At 37.8% G+C, this 23,525-nt stretch overlaps 1 protein-coding gene across 2 annotated transcripts in view; it reads left to right on the forward strand.

Moving 5' to 3' along the window:
• The first annotated feature begins 2,719 nt into the window (after positions 1-2,719).
• MICAL1 (microtubule associated monooxygenase, calponin and LIM domain containing 1) overlaps positions 2,720-23,525 on the forward strand; it is a 58,833-nt gene continuing 38,027 nt past the window's right edge. The window contains exons 1-6 of one of the 2 annotated variants that reach the window (XM_070745163.1): positions 2,720-3,082; positions 14,669-14,963; positions 16,718-16,925; positions 18,404-18,520; positions 20,232-20,333; positions 22,611-22,766. In XM_070745163.1, the coding sequence (XP_070601264.1) occupies positions 14,700-14,963; positions 16,718-16,925; positions 18,404-18,520; positions 20,232-20,333; positions 22,611-22,766 (847 nt within the window). In that variant the 5' untranslated portion in view covers positions 2,720-3,082; positions 14,669-14,699. Of the gene's footprint in view, positions 3,083-10,812; positions 10,890-14,668; positions 14,964-16,717; positions 16,926-18,403; positions 18,521-20,231; positions 20,334-22,610; positions 22,767-23,525 lie in introns of those variants that run through there. The other variant, XM_070745164.1, reaches the window with a different exon arrangement.

Here is a 23,525-nt window from a genome sequence, read left to right on the forward strand (position 1 = left end):
AGATACAGCTAAATTTGGACAATAGAACAGTAAAGGCAGAAACGGTAGGCACAATGGTGCGCTTCTGCCTGCCCCTTACAGATCTCTTAGGAATGGGGTGGGGTCGACTGCAGACAGTCTAAGGTTTAAAGTTTTGGGGGTTTGGGGAACCATTCCTGTGACCATTCAGAAGTGACCATTCCTGTGGTCATTTCTGAAGTTAAAATATCTTTTATATCCGTGCATTTTCCCCCCCTTCCTTTTCATTTTCAATATACCGTACTGAAGGAAGGAGGAAACCTGATGTATTTTCTTTAAGTCTTGGAATTATTCTTTAATCGATTAGTTAAAATGAATACTGTACAACAAAGGAAGGGGGGAATATAGAAAGAGGAAAATATTAAAATATTATTTTTAATCCAGGTGATAAGAATAGTAGGGAGGCAGCACTGATAAAAGTTATACATCCAAGATAATTTTAGCTCAGATTAAAACTAATGATATAATAATAAAAGCTTTGGCAAGATGATAAGACAGTAGAAAGAAAATGCTGGTCTGTTCCAATAAATTATTTTTAGAATTAGAGATATTTCATTCAGAGGAGGTAAAGAGAGACAGAGAGGAAGTAGAAAGGTAGGAGGAGATACAGCAGTGGTTCTCAATTGTTTTAATGCCATGATCCCTTAATACAGTTCTTCATGTTGTGGTGATCCCCAACCATAAGTCTAATGCCAATACTCCCAACAGAGCTTTAAACTGATTGGCAGGAAGGCCAGAGAGACACCCCCACTGCAAACTTCTGATTGATTGGATTGTAAAAATATGTTCCAAGGCGCCAGAATAGAAGCTTTAGTTCCTAACACCATGGGAAATTTGTCTTTTCCCATGGTTTTAGGCAACCCATGAAACGGTCCTTGGTCCCAACTCCCATGTTGAGAACCACTGAGATAGAGGGTGGAGAAGTTGGAGAAGTGGGAGAGAACGTTTAAGTTAAAATGAATGCTATATGTACTGTACTTTCTTAAATTAAGAAAGTAGAAAGATGAGAAGAAGGGAAAGGAAGGTTGAGTGAATAGAAAATGGAAGTTCACACTGACATATATTGTTGGTAATGCTTTTAGACTGATGTCAAAGCAAAATATTTTTGGTGATTTTTTTATTATTACGTTTGGTTGATATGGATGTAATCATTTGATATACGGTGGAGAAAAATAAAAAAATAAAAATTTAAAAAAATGAATACTGTAGTAGCGATCCCTCGGTCACTTTTAAAGCACCAAGCCATGTTCAACTCCTACCCTCAAAACATTGCTACAGAGCATTGCACACCAAGACAACTAGACACAAGAACAGCTTTTTTTCTCCAAATGCCATCACTCTGCTAAACAAATAATTTCCCCAACACTGCCAAACTATTTACTAAGTCTGCACTATTATTACTAGTTTTTCTCATTCTTTCTATCACCCATCTCCTCCCACTTATGACTGTATGACTGTAACTTGTTGCTTGTATCCTTAAGATTTTTATTAATATTGTTTCCTCATTGCTTATTTGTCCCCTATGACAATCATTAAGTGTTGTCCCTCATGATTCTTGACAAACGTATCTTTTTCTTTTATGTACACTGAGAGCGTCTGCACCAAAGACAAATCCCTTGTGTGTCCAATCACACTTGGCCAATAAAATAATTCTATTCTATAATTCTATTTCTGAGAGGCATCGCCCATGCAAGTCTCTCTCCTCCCTCCCCACCTTCCAACGGCTTTATCATCGTTCAACATTCATAAGTTATAAGTTATGCATTTGTGCATAAGTGCACCATTGTGCCTACCGTCCCTGTCCTACTGTTCTATTATCTTTTATTATTACTTTTTTATCCTTTATTTTATTTTATTTATTTATTTATTTTGTCCAATGCACAATAATACACAATGAAGGCTATAGAGGTTATACTCGAGTAAAATATATTAGAGAACAAATAGAAGTGAAAATTTAGGAAGATAATATATCAATTAGAGAATAGAAGGATATTATGAGAGTAATATAAGAATAGAAGAATAGTAGATACGATATATGAGATATAGGAGAGACAATAGGACAGGGGATGGGAGGCTATGTCTTCTGCAGGGCTCCGGTGCTTAAAAATCTATCTTTTAATCTATTTATTTATTTTATTTATTTATTTTGTCCAATACACAATGAGGGTTTTAGTGGGTATATATCTATATACACATAGTAAAATACATGATGAAGGTTATAGAGGAGATACTTATGGTAAAATATATCTAAGAAATAATAGAAAATATATAGTAATAGAACACATCAATGAAAGAATAGAAGAAGAGATATAGGAATAGAAGAAAGGTGTAGGAGATATAGGAGAGCAATAGGACAGGGGAGGGAAGGCACTCTAGTGCACTTGTACTCGCCCCTTACTGACCTCTTAGGAATCTGGATAGGTCAACCGTGGATAATCTAAGGGTAAAGTGTTGGGGGTTTGGGGATGACACTATGGAGTCCGGTAATGAGTTCCATGCATATTATAACATTACTTATCTAATTTTTGTTTGTACAAATTACCATCCTATAATTGTTTGACAAATGTATAAATAATAATAAAAAACAATACCCTCCCCCCCAATGGGTGCTGAGAGCGCGCGATAAACCCACTCCGGCCACCAATATACACCCATAGGCCTCGGGGTCCAACCCACGTCGCTCAGGGAGTTTTGAAACGCCGGGCTCGGCCGGGAAGCTCCGCCCTCAGGGCGATGTGGCTCCCGTCCTCTCTCAGTCCGTGCCCGTCTGCTTCTTGCGGAGCTGGGAAAGGAGCCGCTCCTTTTTTCCCCCCTCCTTTATTTCTTCCCTTGCCCCACAAGGGCAAGGGGCACCTTGGCTGCGCGGACACTCCACGAACAGCCTCCCCGCCCAGCAGCTCCTCTCAGCCGAGAGCGGAGTCTCCCGCGGCGGAAGAAGCTACTCCACCAGCCCCTCAAAGGAAACCCAGCGGGAAGAAAGAGGGGCTTTTCCGTTGTCTCCTCGCCTGGCGAGGAAGGGCCGCGTCTTTTTGTGCGCGCTGCCGCCTCGCCGGAACGACTGCGGGTAGGTCTGGACGTGGCGTGTGTGTGGGGCGGTGTAGCCTGTAATATGAATCGGCGATAAAAACAGAGTACCGCTAAGCATACGCAGAGCGCTTGGCTCTCACCTTCCACTACCCCTTCGCCTTCCCACACCAGAAAAAGAAAAAGGCAGGGGCGGACCCTTTTCCTTGCAGGGCAAAGGGAGGCTGGCCACGGTGAGAGGAATCTAAAGACCTGGCAAGGGTTGCAAGAGTTGAATGAAAGATGAAGGTCTTTGTAGGCAGGACTCCCCCTTCTTACTTTGAATTCCCCCTTCTTGCTAAATTCGCGTGGGGGGGCCCGCTTTATGTATTTTTTTTTTAAAATAATCTTTGTTAATTATTTACATGAAGGAAAATACACAGATACCATAAAACAAAGACAAAAACAAAGCACAACTTATACAGACATATAGATATCATCATTGATAATTACACTTTTATATCGTCTTAAACACTCAACAACTTACACATTTGCCAACCTACCTGTTGACATTATTGCTACAGCTTTTTTAATCAACCTACTAATTAATTAATTAATTAATTTATTGATTGATTGATTGAACTCCCAAGGGACTCTGGCCAGCTCACAGACAAATACTGTACAATTAAAATATAACATATTATTGTTGATTTTATTATTATATTACACACTGCTTAAAAAAATAAAGGGAACAATTGAACTCTTAAGTAAATCAAACTTCTGTGAAATCAAACTGTCCACTTGGGAAGCAACACTGATTGACAATCAATTTCACATGCTGTTGTGCACATTCAACTTTGTACAGAACAAAGTATTCAATGAGAATATTTCACTCATTCAGATCTAGGATGTGTCATTTGAGTGTTCCCTTTATTTTTTTGAGCATTATATTATATTATATTATATTATATTATATTCCATTCCATTATATTATATTATATTATATTATATTTTACTGCTTTTTTATTGCTGTTGTATTTATGATTGTTGTTAGCCGCTCTGAGCCTGTTTCTGAGTGAGCAGCATATAAATACAATCAATCAATAAATAAAACCTCCTAAAAACAGTTCAAATCATCTGAAACCAACAATCCAGCAAGAAATTTATAATTATTTATTAATCTCAATTCAATCCAAAATTTTATTGTCAGAGTACAGTGTGTGTGCCATGAGATTAGCTGAGCCTCTCTTCGTGTACCCATCCCAACAACCCAATACAACTCACAGTGAAAGACAAAAAATAAAAAAGAAAGCAAAGATAAAAGCAAAATAAAATAAAATAAAGTACAGACTTGGGACTTGTGCTTGCACCCGAGCATTTTTCTGTTATAAGCAGGACTTTTGATTCAGCAGAAGTGGAAAAAAACACTTGATGTTCTGTTTTATTAGCGTCTATGGCGGGTTGCGAGCCCTCCTGTCTAGTAAGGATGGGAAGAGTTGGTCAACACTTGTTTTGAAAGAGAAGTTATGTCTGTGGTCTGACTCCTCTTGTGTTTTTCCCCTTTTGTCAGAGAATTGGAATACTATAGCAACTTGATTGTAGAATCATTGAATCTCCTGGGCAACTTTTAAAAACCTTCTGAGCTGTTATTATCTAGAACTCATGCCCGGGTTTCCTAGTGGGGTTCAAGCTTGGCAGATCTTCCCTTTGCCTATTTACACTCGCCTTCAACCATTGACCAATTCTTGCAAGCATTTGGATTTGACACAAAAATTCTGATAAGAGATTTTGACCCTGATAATGAATCTCTATGCCTGGGGAAATGTGACTTTTTGTCCTCAATGTACAGAGATAAATCAAGGCACTAAATCCTGTTGACAGTTTTCAACAGAGTCTTTGTTTTTTTAATTTTCATTTCATTTTTAATTTTATTTTATTTTAAAGATTTGTGTGGCTGTCCATCTTAAAACACAATTCTCTGAGTGACTCACAATCAGTAAAGCTAGACAATGAGAGAAGAAAGATATAGTCATTGGGTACTTCCAGATTTATTCATTTGTTGGTCCTGCTGCCTTCTTTCCCACTACAGGTAGTTCTTGTCTTACAACAGTTCATTTAGTGACTGTTCAAACTTACAACAGCACTGGGGGAAAAAAGTAACTGATGACCATTTTCCACTCTTACAAAATCGTTGCAGCATCTCAATGGTCACGTGATTTACATTCAGATGCCTGACAACTGACTCACATTTATGACTTGCATGTCATGTGATCCGCTTTTGTGACTTTCTGACAAGCAAAGTCACTGGGGAAACCAGATTTGCTTAACAGCCATGCTACTAATTAATAAACTGCAACGATTCACTTGACAAGTGTGGCGAGAAGTCGTTAAAATGGGGCAAAAGTCACTTAACAAATTTCTCACCTAGTTGCATCAATTTGGGGCTTAATTGTGGTTGTAAGTTGAGGACAACCTGTACATTGTTTGTATCTGAATTTAGGTTAGCAGGGGTTAGGCTGACCCATGTAAATTATGGTCTGTTTAACCATGATTTACTGAAATAAACTAACTGCACTAGTCGACATGATATACTGATGATATAAGGCATAAGCCAGTATTTGCAAACCACTGACTGGTTTTGTTTGATATACAAAGCTGAGAAAATACACTTTGTCACGTAATGAACCCAACTGATGAGCAACAACACCTTCTGCACATTTCGGCAGCAAAAGCTTAAGAAAGTTGGCACATACACTTCCTTCCTCTTGGAAACTTAGATATTGAACTGAGATGAAGCTTATCTTTCATCTGTTGCTCTTTAGCTCTTGTAAATAACCCCAGAAGGAAAGAGACTTGGTCCTAACGACATAATCCCTGTTGCTAGTTGGATTTAAAGTTCTCATCATCCCCCATTTAGTTTGGGCATTTCTGCTTCCGTGTGTGTGTGTGTGTGTGTGTGTGTGTGTGTGTGTGTGTGTGTGTCCAGCTCCCACTGAACAATCTTGGCAAGTGAGCCCTTTTTAATACTGCAGCTAAAGGGTGGTGTCAAAAGGCAAAGCTGTAAGGCTTATAGCAGGTCTTGCTAAACAGTCTGCACCTACTAATTGGTGTTAGATTTTCCCGGATGTGTTATGGAAAAAACAATTAAGTTCAATTAAAGAGTAACTCTGCTGAGTCCTTGATATGGCCAGTTGCAAATGCTCAGGTCCGTTGAACTCACTTGAAATCACACTTGGCCAAATTGACAGCATTAGGAACAAGTGAATGATCGTATGAATTCTTTTTTGTGTGTATTGCCCTTTGGGGTCTCCTACAGAAAAAATGATGCTTATGGGAAGCATTGCCTTCTATTTTACACATTTTGATAAGAAAACCAATTTCTGAAACTGCATTGGATTGTATTGAGATTATAACTTCTGTGCAAACTTGAAATTTTGTATACTTGGATATCTATATTGGGAAGGTATTAAGTTGAGCCAATTTTTGTAAAAGTTGCATTCTAGATTAACTTGATTTTTTGGGGGGTATGCCAGGGTTTAACAGTCTTCAGATACTTCACCCAGTGCCCTTCTGTAACTATTAGTTTGGATAGAGAGAACCAACCCTTGGACACAATACAGTACAAGGATTTGGGCCCGTCTTCAAATAGGAACCAATACAAGGGATGGAGTAGAGCCTCTGCAACACAGTACCTCCAATCCCCTCCTCCCAGGGGTGGGATACTGCCCGGACGGGGGGGGGGGGGGGGAGGGCAGTGGGGTAGTGAAAATGGAGCTCTACCCCAGAGCACCCAATTTGCACTGAAAGATGTTGAAAGAAGATGCAGGGTGTCCTGCACAAGCCACGCCCACAGAATGGTAGTAAAAATTTTGGTAGCCCTTCACTGCCTCCTCCTACAGGCAGTCCAGAATGATGTTGTCAGGCCGAAGTCTTCATGTGGAGTTAGAGAGTTCAGCCTGACACAAGACAAGGGGGGATGGGAGGGGTAGTGAGTAGTCAGAGGGGAAAGTTACTAGACACAACCAAAGATTCCTTTCTCCAAGCCAAGGCCACTGTTTGTTCTGCTTCAACTGAAGAGAAGAGGAAGTTGATAAGCCCCTGCACACAGACTGGCTCTCGTGATGAACTTGTGGGTGTGGGGGATGTAAGATGAACCTTAACCTAGGTGGGATTCTGGGAAGGATCAGAATTGGAATGACAATGGCGTAGCTAACATGGTTCTGTTAATAAATCAAGCTCTGATTGAGAGAAATGGACTGGGACTTGTTTTATTTCTCAGATGCTATTTAGAACGCTGACAGATGCTATGATTAATAGCAGCGGTCCCCAAACTACGGCCCGTGGGCCACATGCGGCCCACTGAGGCCATTTATCCGGCCCGCCGGTGATTGACAGGAGCACAGGGAAAAGAGAGCAAGAAAGAAAGAAAAGGGAAAGAGAGGGAGGGAAAGAGAAGTAGAGAGGAATGAAGGAGGGAAGGAAGGAAGGAAGGAGAAATGGAGGGACAGAGGAAAGAAGGACTGTTTTTTGGGGGGGTAATTTTTTTTATTTTTCTCTTATCAAACAATACAGTGTACCATCTAATTTTCCATGAATAAAATGTGGTATTTTGTTAGTAACTAATATCAATCATCAGAAAAGTTGCAAAAGGTTTTTTTCTAATTTTGTCATCCAGTTACATTCATTTTTTAAATTAAATTCCCTCCTTAATGTTCCTTCAAAAAGTACACAAATTATTTTTCTAACTTATTAACCATTATGCCAAAGTGCTTCCTTCTTTCTTTATACATTTTTCTATAAGCCAAGAAAACCTTGTATAGCCAATCAGATATTAACAAAAGAAAATTAAAAACAAAACATAAACATATATGAATTTCAGACCTTCTCCCCCCTCTAAATAGTACATTCCCATTTTGTTTTTTACTTTAAGATAAGGTATGTGCAGTGTGCATAGGGATTTGTTCATAGGGTTTTTTTAATAGTCCGGCCCTCCAACAGCCCGAGGGACAGTGAACTGGCCCCCTGTGTAAAAAGTTTGGGGACCCCTGATTAATAGTATCAAATGCAGCTGAGAGATCAGAAAGAGTAGAGACCCCCATTTCCCAATAAAAGTAATCTACTAACTATTGCAATCAATGCCATTTCTTCTACATCCGGTCCTGAATCTTGATTCTAGACAATCATGGTTACCATTTTATTTATTTATTAATTTAATTTAATTTTTATAAACAAGCAAAGTAAGTACAGATAAATGAGGCAATAGGACAGTAAGACAGGGACACCATACAATGGTGCGCTTACGTGCCCCCCCCTACTGACTTCTTAAGAATGGGGTGAGGTCGACAGTTGACAGTCAAAGGTTAAACTTTTTGGGGTTTGGGCAAGAAACTACAGAATCAGGTAGTGCATTCCAAGCATTGATAACTGCTGTTAAAGTCGTATTTTCTGCAATTGAGTTTGGAATGATTTACATTGAGTTTGTAATTATTGTGAAGCTGAAGTAGTCATTGACAGGTAGGACATTGTGACAGATGATTTTATGAGCTACATTTAGATCAGATCAAAGGCGATGTAGTTCAAAGTTGTCTAAGCCCAAGGTTTCAAGGTACGTACTTTCATTTGTTGGTTCTTTTGTTGGTTCTTTCCAAACAGGAAATTGACCTGAAGCAAGGCCATAACATGCTGAGGCAATAAGAGAGAAGAAATAGTGGTGTTTTGCCTCTCTTATTACACCCACAGGCATGTACTTATGCTCAGTCAAATGCACTTATTGATGTTCTGCATCAGTGCTCTGGATGTCACCTCTATCGGGGTGTTTGTAATCCAGGTCGCAGAGCTGCACATAGGTATTTTCTGCCAGAAGTGGGAAAAAATGACTTGATGTCATGATTAATTAACTTCTATGATGGGTTACCAGCCCTCATGTACAGGAAAAAGTTGATCTCACTCAACTAATAATTTTTTTATAAAATGATGGTGACTTGCTATTTCATCACTTTTCCACTATGAGAAAGCCATTCCTGTATTGCACATATCCAGTAATTTTGTAATGTCGGCACATCCTCTTTCCTTATTTTCTCTCCTCCATTCCTTAGACAACTAGATAATTTCCATAAAACACTGCTTCATAGATAGAATGTGTAACCTGCATCTTCCAATGGGACAGGTAGATGTAACCTGGGAAACACAGTTCTTCAAATAACCACTTCTATCGGGTTTATAATAGCCAAGAAAGTAAATTTTGGGGGTGTTAGATAACTACTGCAATTTAACTGTCACTTTTTTCTTTCCTTTCGGAAAAAGCTAAAAATGATAACATATCTCCGAGACCGCCTTCTGCCGCACAAATCCCAGCGACCGGTTAGGTCCCACAGAGTTGGCCTTCTCCGGGTCCCATCAACAAAACGATGTCGTCTGGCGGGACCCAGGGGAAGAGCCTTCTCTGTGGCGGCCCCGACCCTCTGGAATCAGCTCCCCCCGGAGATGCCTTTTGCAAACTCCTTAAAACCCACCTCTGCCATCAGGCATGGGGAAATTGATTCCCCTGGGCCGTTTCCGCTTTACGTATGGTTTGTATGAGATGTATGTTTTTTATATTAAGGGTTTTAAATTGTTTTTAACTATTGAATTTGTACTGTTTTGTTGTTGTGAGTTGCTCCGAGTCACCGGAGAGGGGCGGGATACAAATCTAATAGATAGATAGATAGATAGATAGATAGATAGATAGATAGATAGATAGATAGATAGATAGATAATAGATAAATTTGGAATTGCGTAGAAGTGAAATATATTCCCTTCATCCGATCATGTCCGGTTTCCATATGAGTGTTCAATCTGATCTTTAGACTCCAAGATTCATATCTGAAGGAATTTAAATACATTACAGTACAATTCAAAAACAAGTTTATTGTGGATGAGACTCTTGGAAACTTGGACAACCTGGTAAACAAGTTTAGATGCTACATTTCTAAATGAGAATAGGGAGGAGTATTGGATTGGTTTTGCAACGTGGAACTGATTTCGCGTCAAGATCTAGATAAGGATTTTAATGCTACACTTCTAAATGAGAATAGGGAGGACCACCAGCTTCTTATATACTCCTAACAAAAACCTTTTGTTTCAGAATTTTCTGGCAATTTTCCTTTTCAATGACTACTTGATTATCTTCATATTCTGGGTGCTATGTATAGTAACCTTCAAAGCCCAATTTGACTGATCTGTCATTTAATGCCATTCTCCTACTTTCCAAATGAGACATAAAGTTTGGAAAATATCATTCTCTCTTCAAAGCAGTATTGAGCAGAAGGTTCTTCTCAAGTCAGGTTGCTTCCCACAGCTACTCCTAGAGTCCCTACTTACAACTAGACCATTGATTAATAAATCAGTTAAATAGATATACAATAAATGAAAATGAAAGCTAAGTAAAGCTCTGTAGTGCTAAATATATAGCTAGTTAGAAACATCCCTTGACTGAAGAGGGTGACTGATTGTTTGGGATATTACAGTATATAAATAATTTCATGGTGCAATTGGTTAACCATAAATGACTCATCTGATTTTTTAATTTTTCCGTTTAGAAACAGATTTCTTTCCTAGAGACAAAATTTCTCATCGCTGCCAAAGGATTTTGCTTCAAGCTCAAGTCACATGCTATGTTGACCACGTCATGCCGTATCTCAGTAGAATGCTTATTCTAACAACTCTCTCCTGCTGAAAAGCTTTGTAAACAGAGTATATGTAGTAAAAGTCAACCTAGTTGCAAACAGCAATAGAGAATACTTTTTTAAAAAACTTCAAGAAATGCAAGAACAGGAAGACACCAAATCCTCAGATCTTTTTGAGTCCTAGTTTGGATCCAGCAGTTACTGGTAATCAGTTTTGTGGTCTTGGTTCCTTTTGTTACATGTTTGTATAATTTACTCATCAGAGGCACCCAAATAGTTTTCTGCCTCAGATGACTCCTGCATGAAGGACTGAATAGAGCTTAACTGTACATGTGATTACAGGAGACCTCGGAGAGTGGTGGCATAAAAGTCCTAATATTTGTCTGGAGTGGTAGGTAGGGAGAAAAAAATTACTCATTCTAGTTGATGACAGTGTAGACTGGCTTATCCTAGACAGAAATTTTGCATATCAGTTTTAAATAAAATAAACCACTTGTTTTATATCAACATTATAAAGAATCATGTCACTTTAAGAATGACTATAAAAACTTTTAACACGCCAAAGATTTTTGTGCACAGTTTCAAAAAATCACTGATGCATTAAACTGAGTTGAGGCTGCATAAACATATAAGTAGAGGAATGAAATTGTAAACAAGTCAAGGCAATGAAATGCAAAAAATACTGTGTTAATTTTCTGGGTCAACCACAGCCATGCAGAAGCAGCTGATGGGTGACAGCAGAAACTTTCCATGAACCAATGAGCTAATTTATTCATGCAATGAAGGGGTAGGTTCTTTTTTAAAAAAAATATTAAGTTTTTCCATTTAAAAAAAGACATACAAGACAGACAAAAAAAACATAAAATACAGCAAAAAATACATACATCAAAACAAATACAAATAATGATTACTCACTTTTACAGTTTTTTCAGAATGTTTCTATATCTAATTTCAAGTTACAATACTATTTGATTTCTTTTAATGTGTATTAACATTTACCTATCTATATAGTTATTTAATCTCATATTATATTTTCCATATCCATATCATTTATTATACATACATACATACAATTCTGCTATTCTTGGAGAGAAAGAGTACAAACATTAATGGATTCACCTTGGAGGTTTTGTGTTTTATAACCACATTTTAAAATTTGTATTTTGTTTTAACCAGCAATACCATTTTCCTCAGATTTCACAGTCTTCTTTTTTATGTATTTCCGTTGTCAATTTGCACAATTCTGAATCTTCTAAGATTTTTCTAATCATGAGGATATTGTCAGTTTTCCAATTTTGAGTTTTCCTGCCGGTGGTGGTTATATGGAATATTAAAAAACGTTCATACAGTACTAAAATTTGCACAAAAACTTAAGAAAACATCAAAGGCAGACTTAGATGTCAGGACCATCTAAGTGGGGTGGGGAGGAGAAATGTTTTGTGGGAAGAAAGAGAATGAAGAAGTGTAATGGAAGTCATGAATGTGGTCATTGGTAATTCCAGTTTAGAACTGTATGAGTAGTTTTGACCTTAAGGATCAAGTCTGACAAATTATGCAAATTATTGTAGTCATTAACCAAGACTGAAAATGGAATGTACGCCCTTTGATTGCTAGATAATGTGTGGGAAGGAAGATCTCAAACTATTCCTGTTTGGAGAAAGCCTACTTCTAAGTTACTTGCCTTGCTGGTTTTTTTTTAAAAAAAATGCTAATTTGATCTGAGAAATGCTGTAAACTTGGGGAGGAGGTTTGGTCTAATTTCTATCTTACCTGTATTCTTCTCCTGAAGTCTGTGAAACGAACTTCAGCTGTGGATTAGATGACTCAGATTTGTGAAACAACAAAAAGATAAAAAATTAACATTTTTACCTGTGTACATTTTAACTAAAACCAACCTCCCTTTCTTCATGGTTCTAATTAGGAAATAATTAGCACAGAATAATAAAATAATAAAGCACAGAAACATTAGTTACTGAGGATGCGGTATGATTCTGTGTCTTTGCTTACCTAATTCATCATCTTGCTCCATGTTTAACTTCCTCCATATTGCAATAATTCCGATGGCTTGTTTGAGCTTGACATTGATGTCAATAACCTATTAGTTAAGAGACTAAGCCTATGCCTGAAGTACTATGATGCTAGATGGCATTAGACAGATAGGTTGAATTGGAACACTTTTAGACTAGAAAAACTTTGTTTTGAGCTCAAAAGCCTCCTGAACTAGGGGTGGAAAATTTTGGGAAGTACTGTATTTCAAGCTCAAAACATTTTCAACATGGCTTGTTTTGCACTTAAACATCTTGCTTCACACAAAGAGAGAGAGGACATTTGGAACTGAAGTAATTCAAAGAGGAAATGTTTCATGCTTCTCTTAGTCTTGTCATATCTTTTAGAGTCAGTTGATGATGTACAGATAACAGTAATAAAATTGTTCTAAATAGCACTAATATATTAATGTGTGGAACATAATAATAATAATAATAATAATAATAATAATAATAATAATAATGTATTAATACATTACAACATCCTTGACTAGTAATGCCAAATCCGGGCTCGACTAGTAATCAATGTCAAATCCGATGAAACAACTAGCCGCTGTGATATAATTGGGATATTATAATAATGTTATTATTATTATTATTATTATTATATAGAAATATATAATTACATAATACAATAATTATATAATATTTAATTTTTATTCTGTAATAATTATATAATTATACTACATGACTATGGATGAAAAATATAACAATGATACCAATTGTCATTGGAGCACTTGGTACCATGTCCAAGAATTCCACAAAACATATCAAGAAATTGCAGCTTCCTGCAATAACACCAGCAGAACTACAAAAAACCTGCGCTACTTGGAACATCATATATTTTATACTCATTTATACCACCAGGCATTGAGTTGAGATAACCCTTCCCCCTAGGCCATTGCAAGTTATGTATGGTATGTTTGTGTGTATGTTTGGTTTTATAATAGGGGTTTTAGTTGTTTTTTATTATTGGATTGTACATGTTGTTTTTATTATTGTTGTTAGCCGCCCTGAGTCTACGGAGAGGGGCGGCATACAAATCCAATAAATTATTATTATTATTAATTGTTTTAAGAAGATACCTAGGATACAGGCAGCAACCCATAAGAGCTGGGGTGGCGTAGCAGGTAGAGTGCAGTACTGCAGGCCACTGAAGCTGACTGTAGATTTGTAGGTCAGCGGTTCAAATCTCATCACCAGCTCAAAGTTGACTCAGCCTTCCATCCTTCTGAGGTGGATAAAATGAGGACCCGGATTGTGGGGGCAATAGGCTGGCTCTGTTAAAAAGTGCTATTGCTAACATGTTGTAAGCCGCCCTGAGTCTAAGGAGAAGGGTGGCATAAAAATTGAATGAATGAATGAATAAATCTCAACCATTAGCATCAGGCAATGGTATTTGTAACACATTTTTAAATGTTCAGTTGACCGAGTTTCATGTTTGATGAATAAAAGATGATGATGATGATGATGATGATGATGATGATGATGATCCATCTAGGAATGATTCTCAGCAGAAAAAAGTGAAGGGCCTTCATTTGAATCAATTTTGACAGTCATAGTTGGTTGTTCTCCCATTATGAAAATAATTGGCATCTGCACCAACAGCTGTGAATAATAATATGTGCTTTTCTGGGTTTGCTTGGTTATGTCTCTTCTTTTGGCTACTGAAGAGTATTAAACATGTATAATGGCAAAATAGTCCAGTATCCTCACTTTATACTAAGATTGAGTACATTAGAGCTCAAGTAGAGGCATTGCCTGAAAAAGATTTACGTACTGTACTTCTAAAAACAAAGGAGTGGTGGGACTCCACATTCCTCTTCCTATGTCAACCACAAATGGAGGCCCAGAGTTGTATTTTGCTTTTAGTTACTCCATTACTTCTTGGAACAAGAACATTGATACACACCTGTAATCTTCTGCTTGCTTTTCCAGGCTTCATTCTTGCCCCTGAAGTCCCAGGAGAATGAATCAGCAAGATGGAGAGCAACCAAATCAGTCTCATTCTCTCTTTGAAGCCTTTCTGCATGCCAAGCAATGCAAAGAGGTCTTGAGCAAATTTGAAGAACTGTGCAGTCATCTGAATCTGGAACATACTGGCCAGATCAATTTCTATCACAAGCTCAAATCTTCTCTCAATTATTGGAGCGCTAAAGCTTTGTGGACCAAATTGGACAAGAAGGCTAGCCACAGAGACTATGACCAGGGAAGAGCATGTTCAAACACCAAGGTAAAAAGCCATGTCATAGTTGCAAAATGACAATCTTAAGAAGATTCGTTTTGATGGGTTTCCATATGAGATGCTAAGACACTAAGATCTAGACATTATGACAACTGGCTTCATGACTGGTGTCTGATTACTAGTGCTAACTTTCCTTTGGTTAAAGTATGAAGACAGTTTATATACCTGCAAAGGTATATGTCTATATGTGTCATAATTATAAGTCTAGACAGCATGATAGCTAGTTTCTTACTTGATTCCCAGTTATTGTTACTAATTTTCCTGCTGTTTGCTATGAAGAGATTAGTTTAGGTCTGTCTTTCAGTGTTATAAGTTTCCGATTCCTTATTTACAGATGGTTTTCTTCATTCCTATACTTGTATTAAAACCCCACCTCCATAATGATTGCACTTTTTAAAAATCTATACAGTATTTTCAAAGAAAAAAAGTATTTCCTTTAAAACTATACATAATTCTGTAAAATGAAAAAAAAAACCTCCCCCAAAAGTGTTTCTACATTTAAAAATAATCAATATAGAATTGCACTAATATAACTGCTGATTTTTTTTTGTTACATAGTACATGAATAAGTATTATATTTAGCAACAAAATTATAGTTTTTCAGGAGACAAAAAAAACCTAGACATAACAAAAATAAAAAGAAACAGGCATCTCCAGAAAACTGCAGGTATTTTTTAAAAGAAACAAATATCCCGAGTCTGCGGAGAGGGGTGGCATACAAATCCAATAAATAAATAAATAAATAAATAAATAAATAAAAATTCAAATATTTTAATTTTTAAAACTATGAACATTAATAGAAATTACAAAATTAGAACAAAGGAATAATTAGTTGCTCCATTCACCTTATGACATAGAGGAATACTAGCCATGAAGCAAGTGAGGTCAATCTTAGATCAAGCTATTCTGGCCTTTACATTTTTAAAAACCATAATGTTCATTTGTATTTCAAAAATATTGTCTTTTTGCTTTATTGCTGGAAAGATACTTTGGAGCTTTTCAAGTATTTGATAGGATACGAAGTTGAAATTGTATTCCAACAAAGTTTGAATTCTGGCTATCAGCATTACTGATAACAACTTGCACCATAGATTCTTTGAAGACTTGTGTGTTTGATGGTCAAGATAAGCCTTAAACATAAATTCTGACCTTGGAAGCACTTTTGTAGCAGTCTCATCCGGATCTGCAGTGACTTGTCAAGAGACATAACAGAACTTGTATATTTGGTTGCCTGCAGGCTGGAAATATAATTAATTTATTTTTTTTTAAAAAAAGGTGGTCCCATTTTTCAAGCAATCAAGCATTTTTCAATGCTTGCACATTTCAATTATTTCTAATGTTGCTATATTCCAACTTTCACTAAAATTAAAGTAGAAGTTTTTCTCTTCTATGAGTAGAAGAGGATGCCTGACTGAATAGAAGAAACTAATGCTAATTGTAATGATTGTCAGCAGAATCCAACAATTAGTGAGCAATTATTGTAAATGATTATCATCAGGGAAGCTCCACTATAACACCTTAGCTAATGTTCCTTTTGTCCAGAGCAAAAGAAAGGAAAAATGGGGAACTGAAGGAGGAGGATGTAATGTCCCTTCTATCCCACAGACCATACTGTTGCTCCTATTTTGATGTAATAGCACGCAGTCTTGTGTAAAGTTCCCATCTAGTTTTAGTGCTGTCAGGAAGGCATTGTCTTGTCGAATTCTTTATGTCTGGCGATTCATTGTGACAATGTTTTCCAGTGCCTGATCATTGGGGCCGGGCCCTGTGGCCTCCGCTCGGCTATTGAATTGGCTTTCCTTGGAGCACACGTTGTGGTGGTAGAGAAGAGAGATGTCTTTTCCCGAAACAATGTGCTGCATCTTTGGCCTTTCAGTATCCATGACCTGCGGGCACTTGGAGCCAAGAAATTCTATGGCCGTTTCTGCACTGGCTCCTTGGATCACATCAGTAAGTATGTTAGGATAACTGTCAAGGACAGAGAAGTACAGTGTTCCTCGATTTTTGCGGGTTCAAACTTCACGAAACGTCTATACCATGTTTTTTCAAAAATATTAATTAAAAAATACTTTGCGGTTTTTTCCTCTATACCACAGTTTTTCCTGCCCGATGACATCATACGTCATCGTCAAACTTTCATCTACCTTTAATAAATATTTTTTTAATAAACTTTAATATATAAACACGGTGAGCAATAATCTAAATGGTTGCTAAGGGAATGGGAAATTGCAATTCAGGGGTTTAAAGTGTTAAGGGAAGGCTTGTGATACTGTTCATAGCCAAAAATAGTGTGTTTACTTCCGCATCTCTACTTCGCGGAAATTCGACTTTCGCGGGCGGTCTCAGAACGCATCCCCCGCGAAAATTGAGGGAACACTGTAACTGTAATATCACAAGATCGCTGTTAAGCAAGAGCCAGCAATATCAGCACAAAGGATTTGCAGAGGTCTTGGGGATAGGGTAGATTTCAATAACGGGCAGGAAGAGGCACTCGAACGTTTAGCTGTGTTATTCTGATAATATCAGTCTGACAACTGAACATGCAAATGAGCTGACAGTCAAGTACAAAGTGGAAAAAATGGAATAAAGAATACATATAAAAAAGATAAAACTAGTGCTAGCAGGCACAGCTACCCACCTTAGAATACAGATATTGAAGTGATGGATACTTCTGTATGTTAGCATCAGCTCTCAACAGAAAATGAAAGAAACTGCAGTCACAAAATATATTGTAGACTATACATAGCAATGAAGGCCTTGGAAAACATATTCTGATGCCATGGCATATCTGAATCCTCAGAAATCAGAATCTTGCAGGTAATTGTTTTCCTTGTGACACCCAATGAAAGCAAAAGTTGAATTTTGAAGAAGCAGGAGAGAAAGACTATAGAAACGTTTAAACTTTGGGATTGTTGAAGGCTCTTTAGAATACTCTTAAGAAACGAACAAATGGATAAACAACCTATAATCAAATCCCAAGTGCTCGTTTGTGGTCAAATAACCAGGCTCAAATAATAGTTTGAACACGTTTTGTGAAGCTTTTTGGGGATGTCTGTGATGTGGGAAGAGATGGAAGGAAGGGGAAGGGGATGAGCAACAGCAAAGTAGATGGATTCAGCTACATCAGCAATTGTGCACTACTGGAGAATGTGAAGGGCGAGGTTAGGACAGGCCATCCTTAAAAATTGTCTGTCTATGTGGTTGCTAAGAGTTAATACTAACTTGAGGGCATATAATCAACAGATCGATGCTGGTCTTGCATAGAGCCAAAAGCACCTTTTCTTAATTACTTTTCAATAATTTTGAAGTATAATGTTGCCTTTTTATTTTCCTGAAATAAAAAAGTGGCTAAAACCTCCTGCTTGATTTGTAGCAGTGAGAACTTACACATCGCTATATATATAGGTAATCTTCTTTTGTATCTGTAGGTATCCGTCAGCTGCAGTTGATCCTGCTGAAAGTAGCCTTGTTGTTAGGTGTTCATGTCCACATCGGTGTACAATTTAAGGGGCTTATTCTACCAGTAGTGAACTCTCGTGGACAGGGTAAGAATATCAATAATACCCAGTTCTTCTAAGTATTTGAAGGCAGATTCACCAACCTTTCAGACTTCAGGAACAACTGAATTCATAATTTTAAATCCTACAAACCACTAATACGATTTAAAAAAAAAGGATAAATAATATTTAGTGCAATATAAAAATGTAAATATTTTTCCACCAACATTTTCTCGCAGATTACCATTGGTCCACAGACCACCAGTTGGTGACCGCCGACTTATACAGCAAATGGATCAGCCTATCCTCAGGCATTTCAACTCCTTGTTATGTTTCTGAAAAACTGTGAAAGCATAATGTTTCAGGAGAGCATTTGGGAAAGCATTATCCTACCTATGAATTATGGTGAAGAAGAAAAAAACTGCTGAGATTTACTCAGCCCTATTATTTATCCTAAGAGTTGGCTTTTCTTCATTAATAATAGATTTTCCTGCTGTCTTGTTAAAAGTGAATTGCTTTTCTGCTGTATTAAGATAAAATGCAGAGAAGCAATGCAATCGGAGCATTTGGCGCTAAAAAGTATTCAGTTGCATTTGGCCCAGATATAATTCTAACATTTATCAGCCGCTAATCGTACTGTGAAAGGACAAAAAGAACTCCGGTTTATAAATGTATATGTGGGATGGTCCCTTATCATGGAAAACTTCCATGATTGTATTCTGTTTGGTTTAAAGATGTTCAGACTTTCCATATAAATAATAATAATAATTATAATTATAATTATAATTATTATTATTATTATTATTTCCAAAAAAGTGGTCAAAAATGAGCAAGCAAAACTACTGTGGGACTTCTGACTTCAGACTGACCGAATTCCGAAGCATAACACACCAGACATCTTGATTGTGGAGAAAAAGCATGGATCATCGACATCGCAATCTCAGGGGACAGCAGAATTGAGGAGAAGCAGCTAGAGAAATTAGTGAAATACGAAGATCTAAAAATTGAGCTGCAACGACTCTGGCATAAGCCAGTGAAAGTGGTCCATGTACTTGGCACGCTGGGCGCAGCGCCAAAGGATCTCAGCGGACATTTGAAAACCATCGGAATTGACAAAAATCTCCATCTGTCAATTGCAAAAGGCCGCTTTACTGTGATCGGCAAACATAATTTGCCGCTACATCACACAGTCCTAGGTGCTTGGGAAGCGCCCGACTGGTGATGAAATACGAAATCCATCATAGTGATCTTGTTTGCTGTGTTGTATTGACATAATAATAATAATAATAATAATAATAATAATAATAATAATAATAATAATAATTATTATTATTATTATTAATTAGATTTGTATGCTGCCCCTCTCCGAAGATTCGGGGCAGCTCACAACAATAAAATCAGAAAGAAACCAGCACTGGTTGCTTCTCTCCAATAATTTCCAATCTTTCTGATTACTTGTGGCTCTAAAATGTTAACCTGCAAAACAGTCCTAGTTTCATGATTCCCCCCCCCCTTGATATTTAGTTAAAGGTCCCACCGCAAGTAAAATTGCATCTCTCTAAGCAAATGTGTGAATTATTTTTAAATTTGGACATTAATTCTTAGCAAGTGCCAAGGCAGGTTGGATGATTACTTACTTACTTTTCAGCCAATCACTAGTCTGTGAGCCTCCGATTTCTTTATAAACACGCGTGTCTGTGAATAGGAGTTAATTTGCTGCCGTCATGGTCCGAGTCTTGATTTCATCTTTATATTGCAGTCAGTAGATGGAGAGCTGACCTGCAGCCTGGCTCGTCTCCTTTGAGCCAGTATGAATTTGATGTTCTCATCTCTGCTGGTGGTGGAAGGTTTGTGCCAGAAGGTAAGGTAAGCAGTCACCTATGGCCTGTCACTCTTTGCATTCTCTTTTCATAAGTGTTGTGTGAATATTCACAAGTTGATCGATAGACAGAACTGGAGGGACATTATTAAAACAGCTCCACATTTAGAGACTTCTTACAGGTACAGTATTGTAATTTCATTATTCAAAAAAACCAGTGCTCCAGCTGAATGAGAACTTGCAACTCTAACTTGTAAAAAATTGGTTCAAAGCTGAATGCTTATTGGTACGAAAAACTGAAGGTGAATGGTGTAACCAGAGCCGGGGTGGCGCAGCAGGTAGAGTGTTGTACTGCAGGCCACTGAAGCTGATTGTAGATCTATAGGTCAGCGGTTCAAATCTCACCACTGGCTCAAGGTTGACTCAGCCTTCCATCCTTTCGAGGTGGGTAAAATGAGGACCCGGATTGGGGGACAATATGCTGGCTCTGTTAAAAGGCTATTGCTAACATGTTGTAAGCTGCCCTGAGTCTAAGGAGAAGGGCGGCATAAAAATCGAATAAATAAATAAAATAAACTTAACTGAGATTAGACAGGAGAATTTGAGGTAAAAAAATCATAGATGCCGGTGATTGTGGAGATTTCCCCAAACCTCAGTTTTTGTCATTGAAAATGTTGCTTGGAGAAACATATTTCCAATCTTTCATATCAGGGGTGGGTTCCAATTATCTTCGCCATCTGTTCGCATCGTGACTTTTGCCTTGTGCAATTTGGCTTCTACGCATGCTCAATAGCTGGAATCGGCCCGAAATACAGCTGATGAGCTGATCAGCTGTGCTTCAGGCAAAGGAATAAAGGTCAGTTTAAACCCAGAGGTGGGTGGGAGGGCCCCTTTTCAAGCAACAGCAGAGGAAACAACATCCAAACAGTAAAAAAAAATAGTCAAACATTTCAGAAAAAAAATGGCGGCACCCACGGACCAGCACCGACTGAACTGGATCCATGATGCCATTATGACATCACCAGCGGGTCACTAGCGGTTCGGGCAATCTGGTCCGAACCTAGAGGAACCCACCCATTTCAGATAATAAAAGAAACTCCAATATTGTATTAAACTTAGCATTGGAATATAAAGGTTTATGAAATGGCGACAGTAAATTGCCTAATTAAGAGGATCTCTTTTTTAAATTAAATATAAACCATGTGGAATATTGTAAATAAGCAGTGCCTAAGGAGTGGAACATTAAGCAGCACATGATTTTAGAGAGAAACTTCAGTTGCTTTTTTTTAGTATCTCTTCTCAATTTTGCTCAATTACCACGACAGATTCTGTGAAGTTTTAAGTATGATGATAAAAATGGGTGTTCAGCTTTGATTGGTCGGGTTTTTTCCCTCTCTAGTATCTGTTCTGTACTAAGTAAAATAATAAATATAAAAATTAATAAGTAAAATAATAAATATTAGCACTAAAATTCCATTGGGGCCCACATCGGAGAGGTGGGGAGCAGGCGCAAAATATTTACTTCTTCCTAGGGGGTGTGTAACAGAAAATAATTGAGAAGCACTGGTTTTAGCAAATAAAACGTTTTAGCAAATAATTGGCTTATAATAAGCTGCAAGCAAACTATTGGCTGGAGAAGGCTGCTCTACCCATTTACCTCGGAGTAAATCACACTGAACTCAGTGGAGCCTGTTTTCAGTTAGGCAGCCACAGGCTACCGTGGTTAGGGACCTTTTTTGACATGGGGCCAAGCCAGCTTAAGTTCATGGCTACTGTAGCACCCGCCGAAAACAGCAAGAACCCACGCAGCCACCCGGTCCCGCCTTGCCGCCTTCTCTTCCAGGCTTGTAGCAGTGTGCAACTGGGAAAACACTACCAATCCGGGGGAATTGATTGAGAGGGACCACACATGTTCCCCAGGGTCATACGTGCTCCCCATGGCATTGTTCTCAGCCCCACCAGGGGGGATGCGCACCACTATTTGAGGAAGATTGGCTAAAATGGAGCTGCGTGTAGTTAATGAAATGGTGACCAGAGTAATATTTTTAGGGAACTTTTAAAACCAAAAGGAATTAAGAGAGATTATTCTGGAGGTGCAGGATCACCAAAAACATTGTATTGTCTGCAAGGTGTCTTTTCACTACTGAAAATATGGTAACAAAGAAACTTGGACTGATTATATTTTGGATGAATTTGGATACATATCAAGCATGGTTTTTGCTTTATATTGCTGTTTTTGATTCTTGCCCTGACCATTTCCTGTATGGTTGACTCCTCTTTCTCAGTTGATTGAAGGCTGTTTTTCATGTTTTCTCACAGGCTTTAAGAGGAAGGAGACACGAGGCAAATTGGCTATTGGCATTACCACCAATTTTATTAATAGCCACAGCAAAACTGAGATGGAGGTGGCTGAGATAAGTGGAGTGGCTCGCATCTACAATCAGAAGTTCTTCCAAAATCTCTGTAACAAAACGGGTGAGAGTTTTCATTTAAATTTTAACCTGTATGGGTTACTATCATGCATTGTAAACTCGTTAAATTGTTTTTAACGAGCAGAAACAGAGAAGGCGAGTCAGCAAATAGATCAAACCGTCACTTGTATCTTTTGGAAAAGTATTTAGGATCCCTTAAATTTTTCCATGAATTTCAATGATAATAAAAATATGCAACAATATTTGCACCTATGTTGTTTGGGGAAATAAGTCAGGTTGGTTTTTTTTTAATCCTATAATTTACATTGCTCTATATCAGTGTTTCCCAACCTTGGCCACTTGAAGATATCTGGACTTCAACTCCTAGAATTCCCCAGCCAGCATTCGCTGGCTGGGGAATTCTGGGAGTTGAAGTCCAAATATATTTAAGTAGCCAAGGTTGGGAAACACTGCTCTATATCACATTACAGCAGAATACAGGCAGTCTTCGATTCAGGACTACAATTGAGCCCAACGTTTCTGTTGTTAAGCAAGACAGTTATTAAATGATTTTTTTGACCCATTCTATGACCTTTCTTGCTGCAGTTGTTAACTGAATCACTGCAGTTGTTAAGTTAGTAACATAGTATTAAGTGAATTTGGTTTCCCCATTGGCTTGGCTTGTTGGGAGGTCGCACAAGGTAATCACATGACCCTAGAACACTGCAACCATCATATTTAGCAGCTGAATTTTGATCATATGACTATGAGGACAGGGGTGAAATTCAAAAAAAAAAATCCCTACTGGTTCTCTGGGCATAGC

The sequence above is a fragment of the Erythrolamprus reginae genome, chromosome 3 (genome assembly GCF_031021105.1).
Source record: "Erythrolamprus reginae isolate rEryReg1 chromosome 3, rEryReg1.hap1, whole genome shotgun sequence".
Classification (NCBI taxonomy): domain Eukaryota; kingdom Metazoa; phylum Chordata; class Lepidosauria; order Squamata; family Dipsadidae; genus Erythrolamprus; species Erythrolamprus reginae.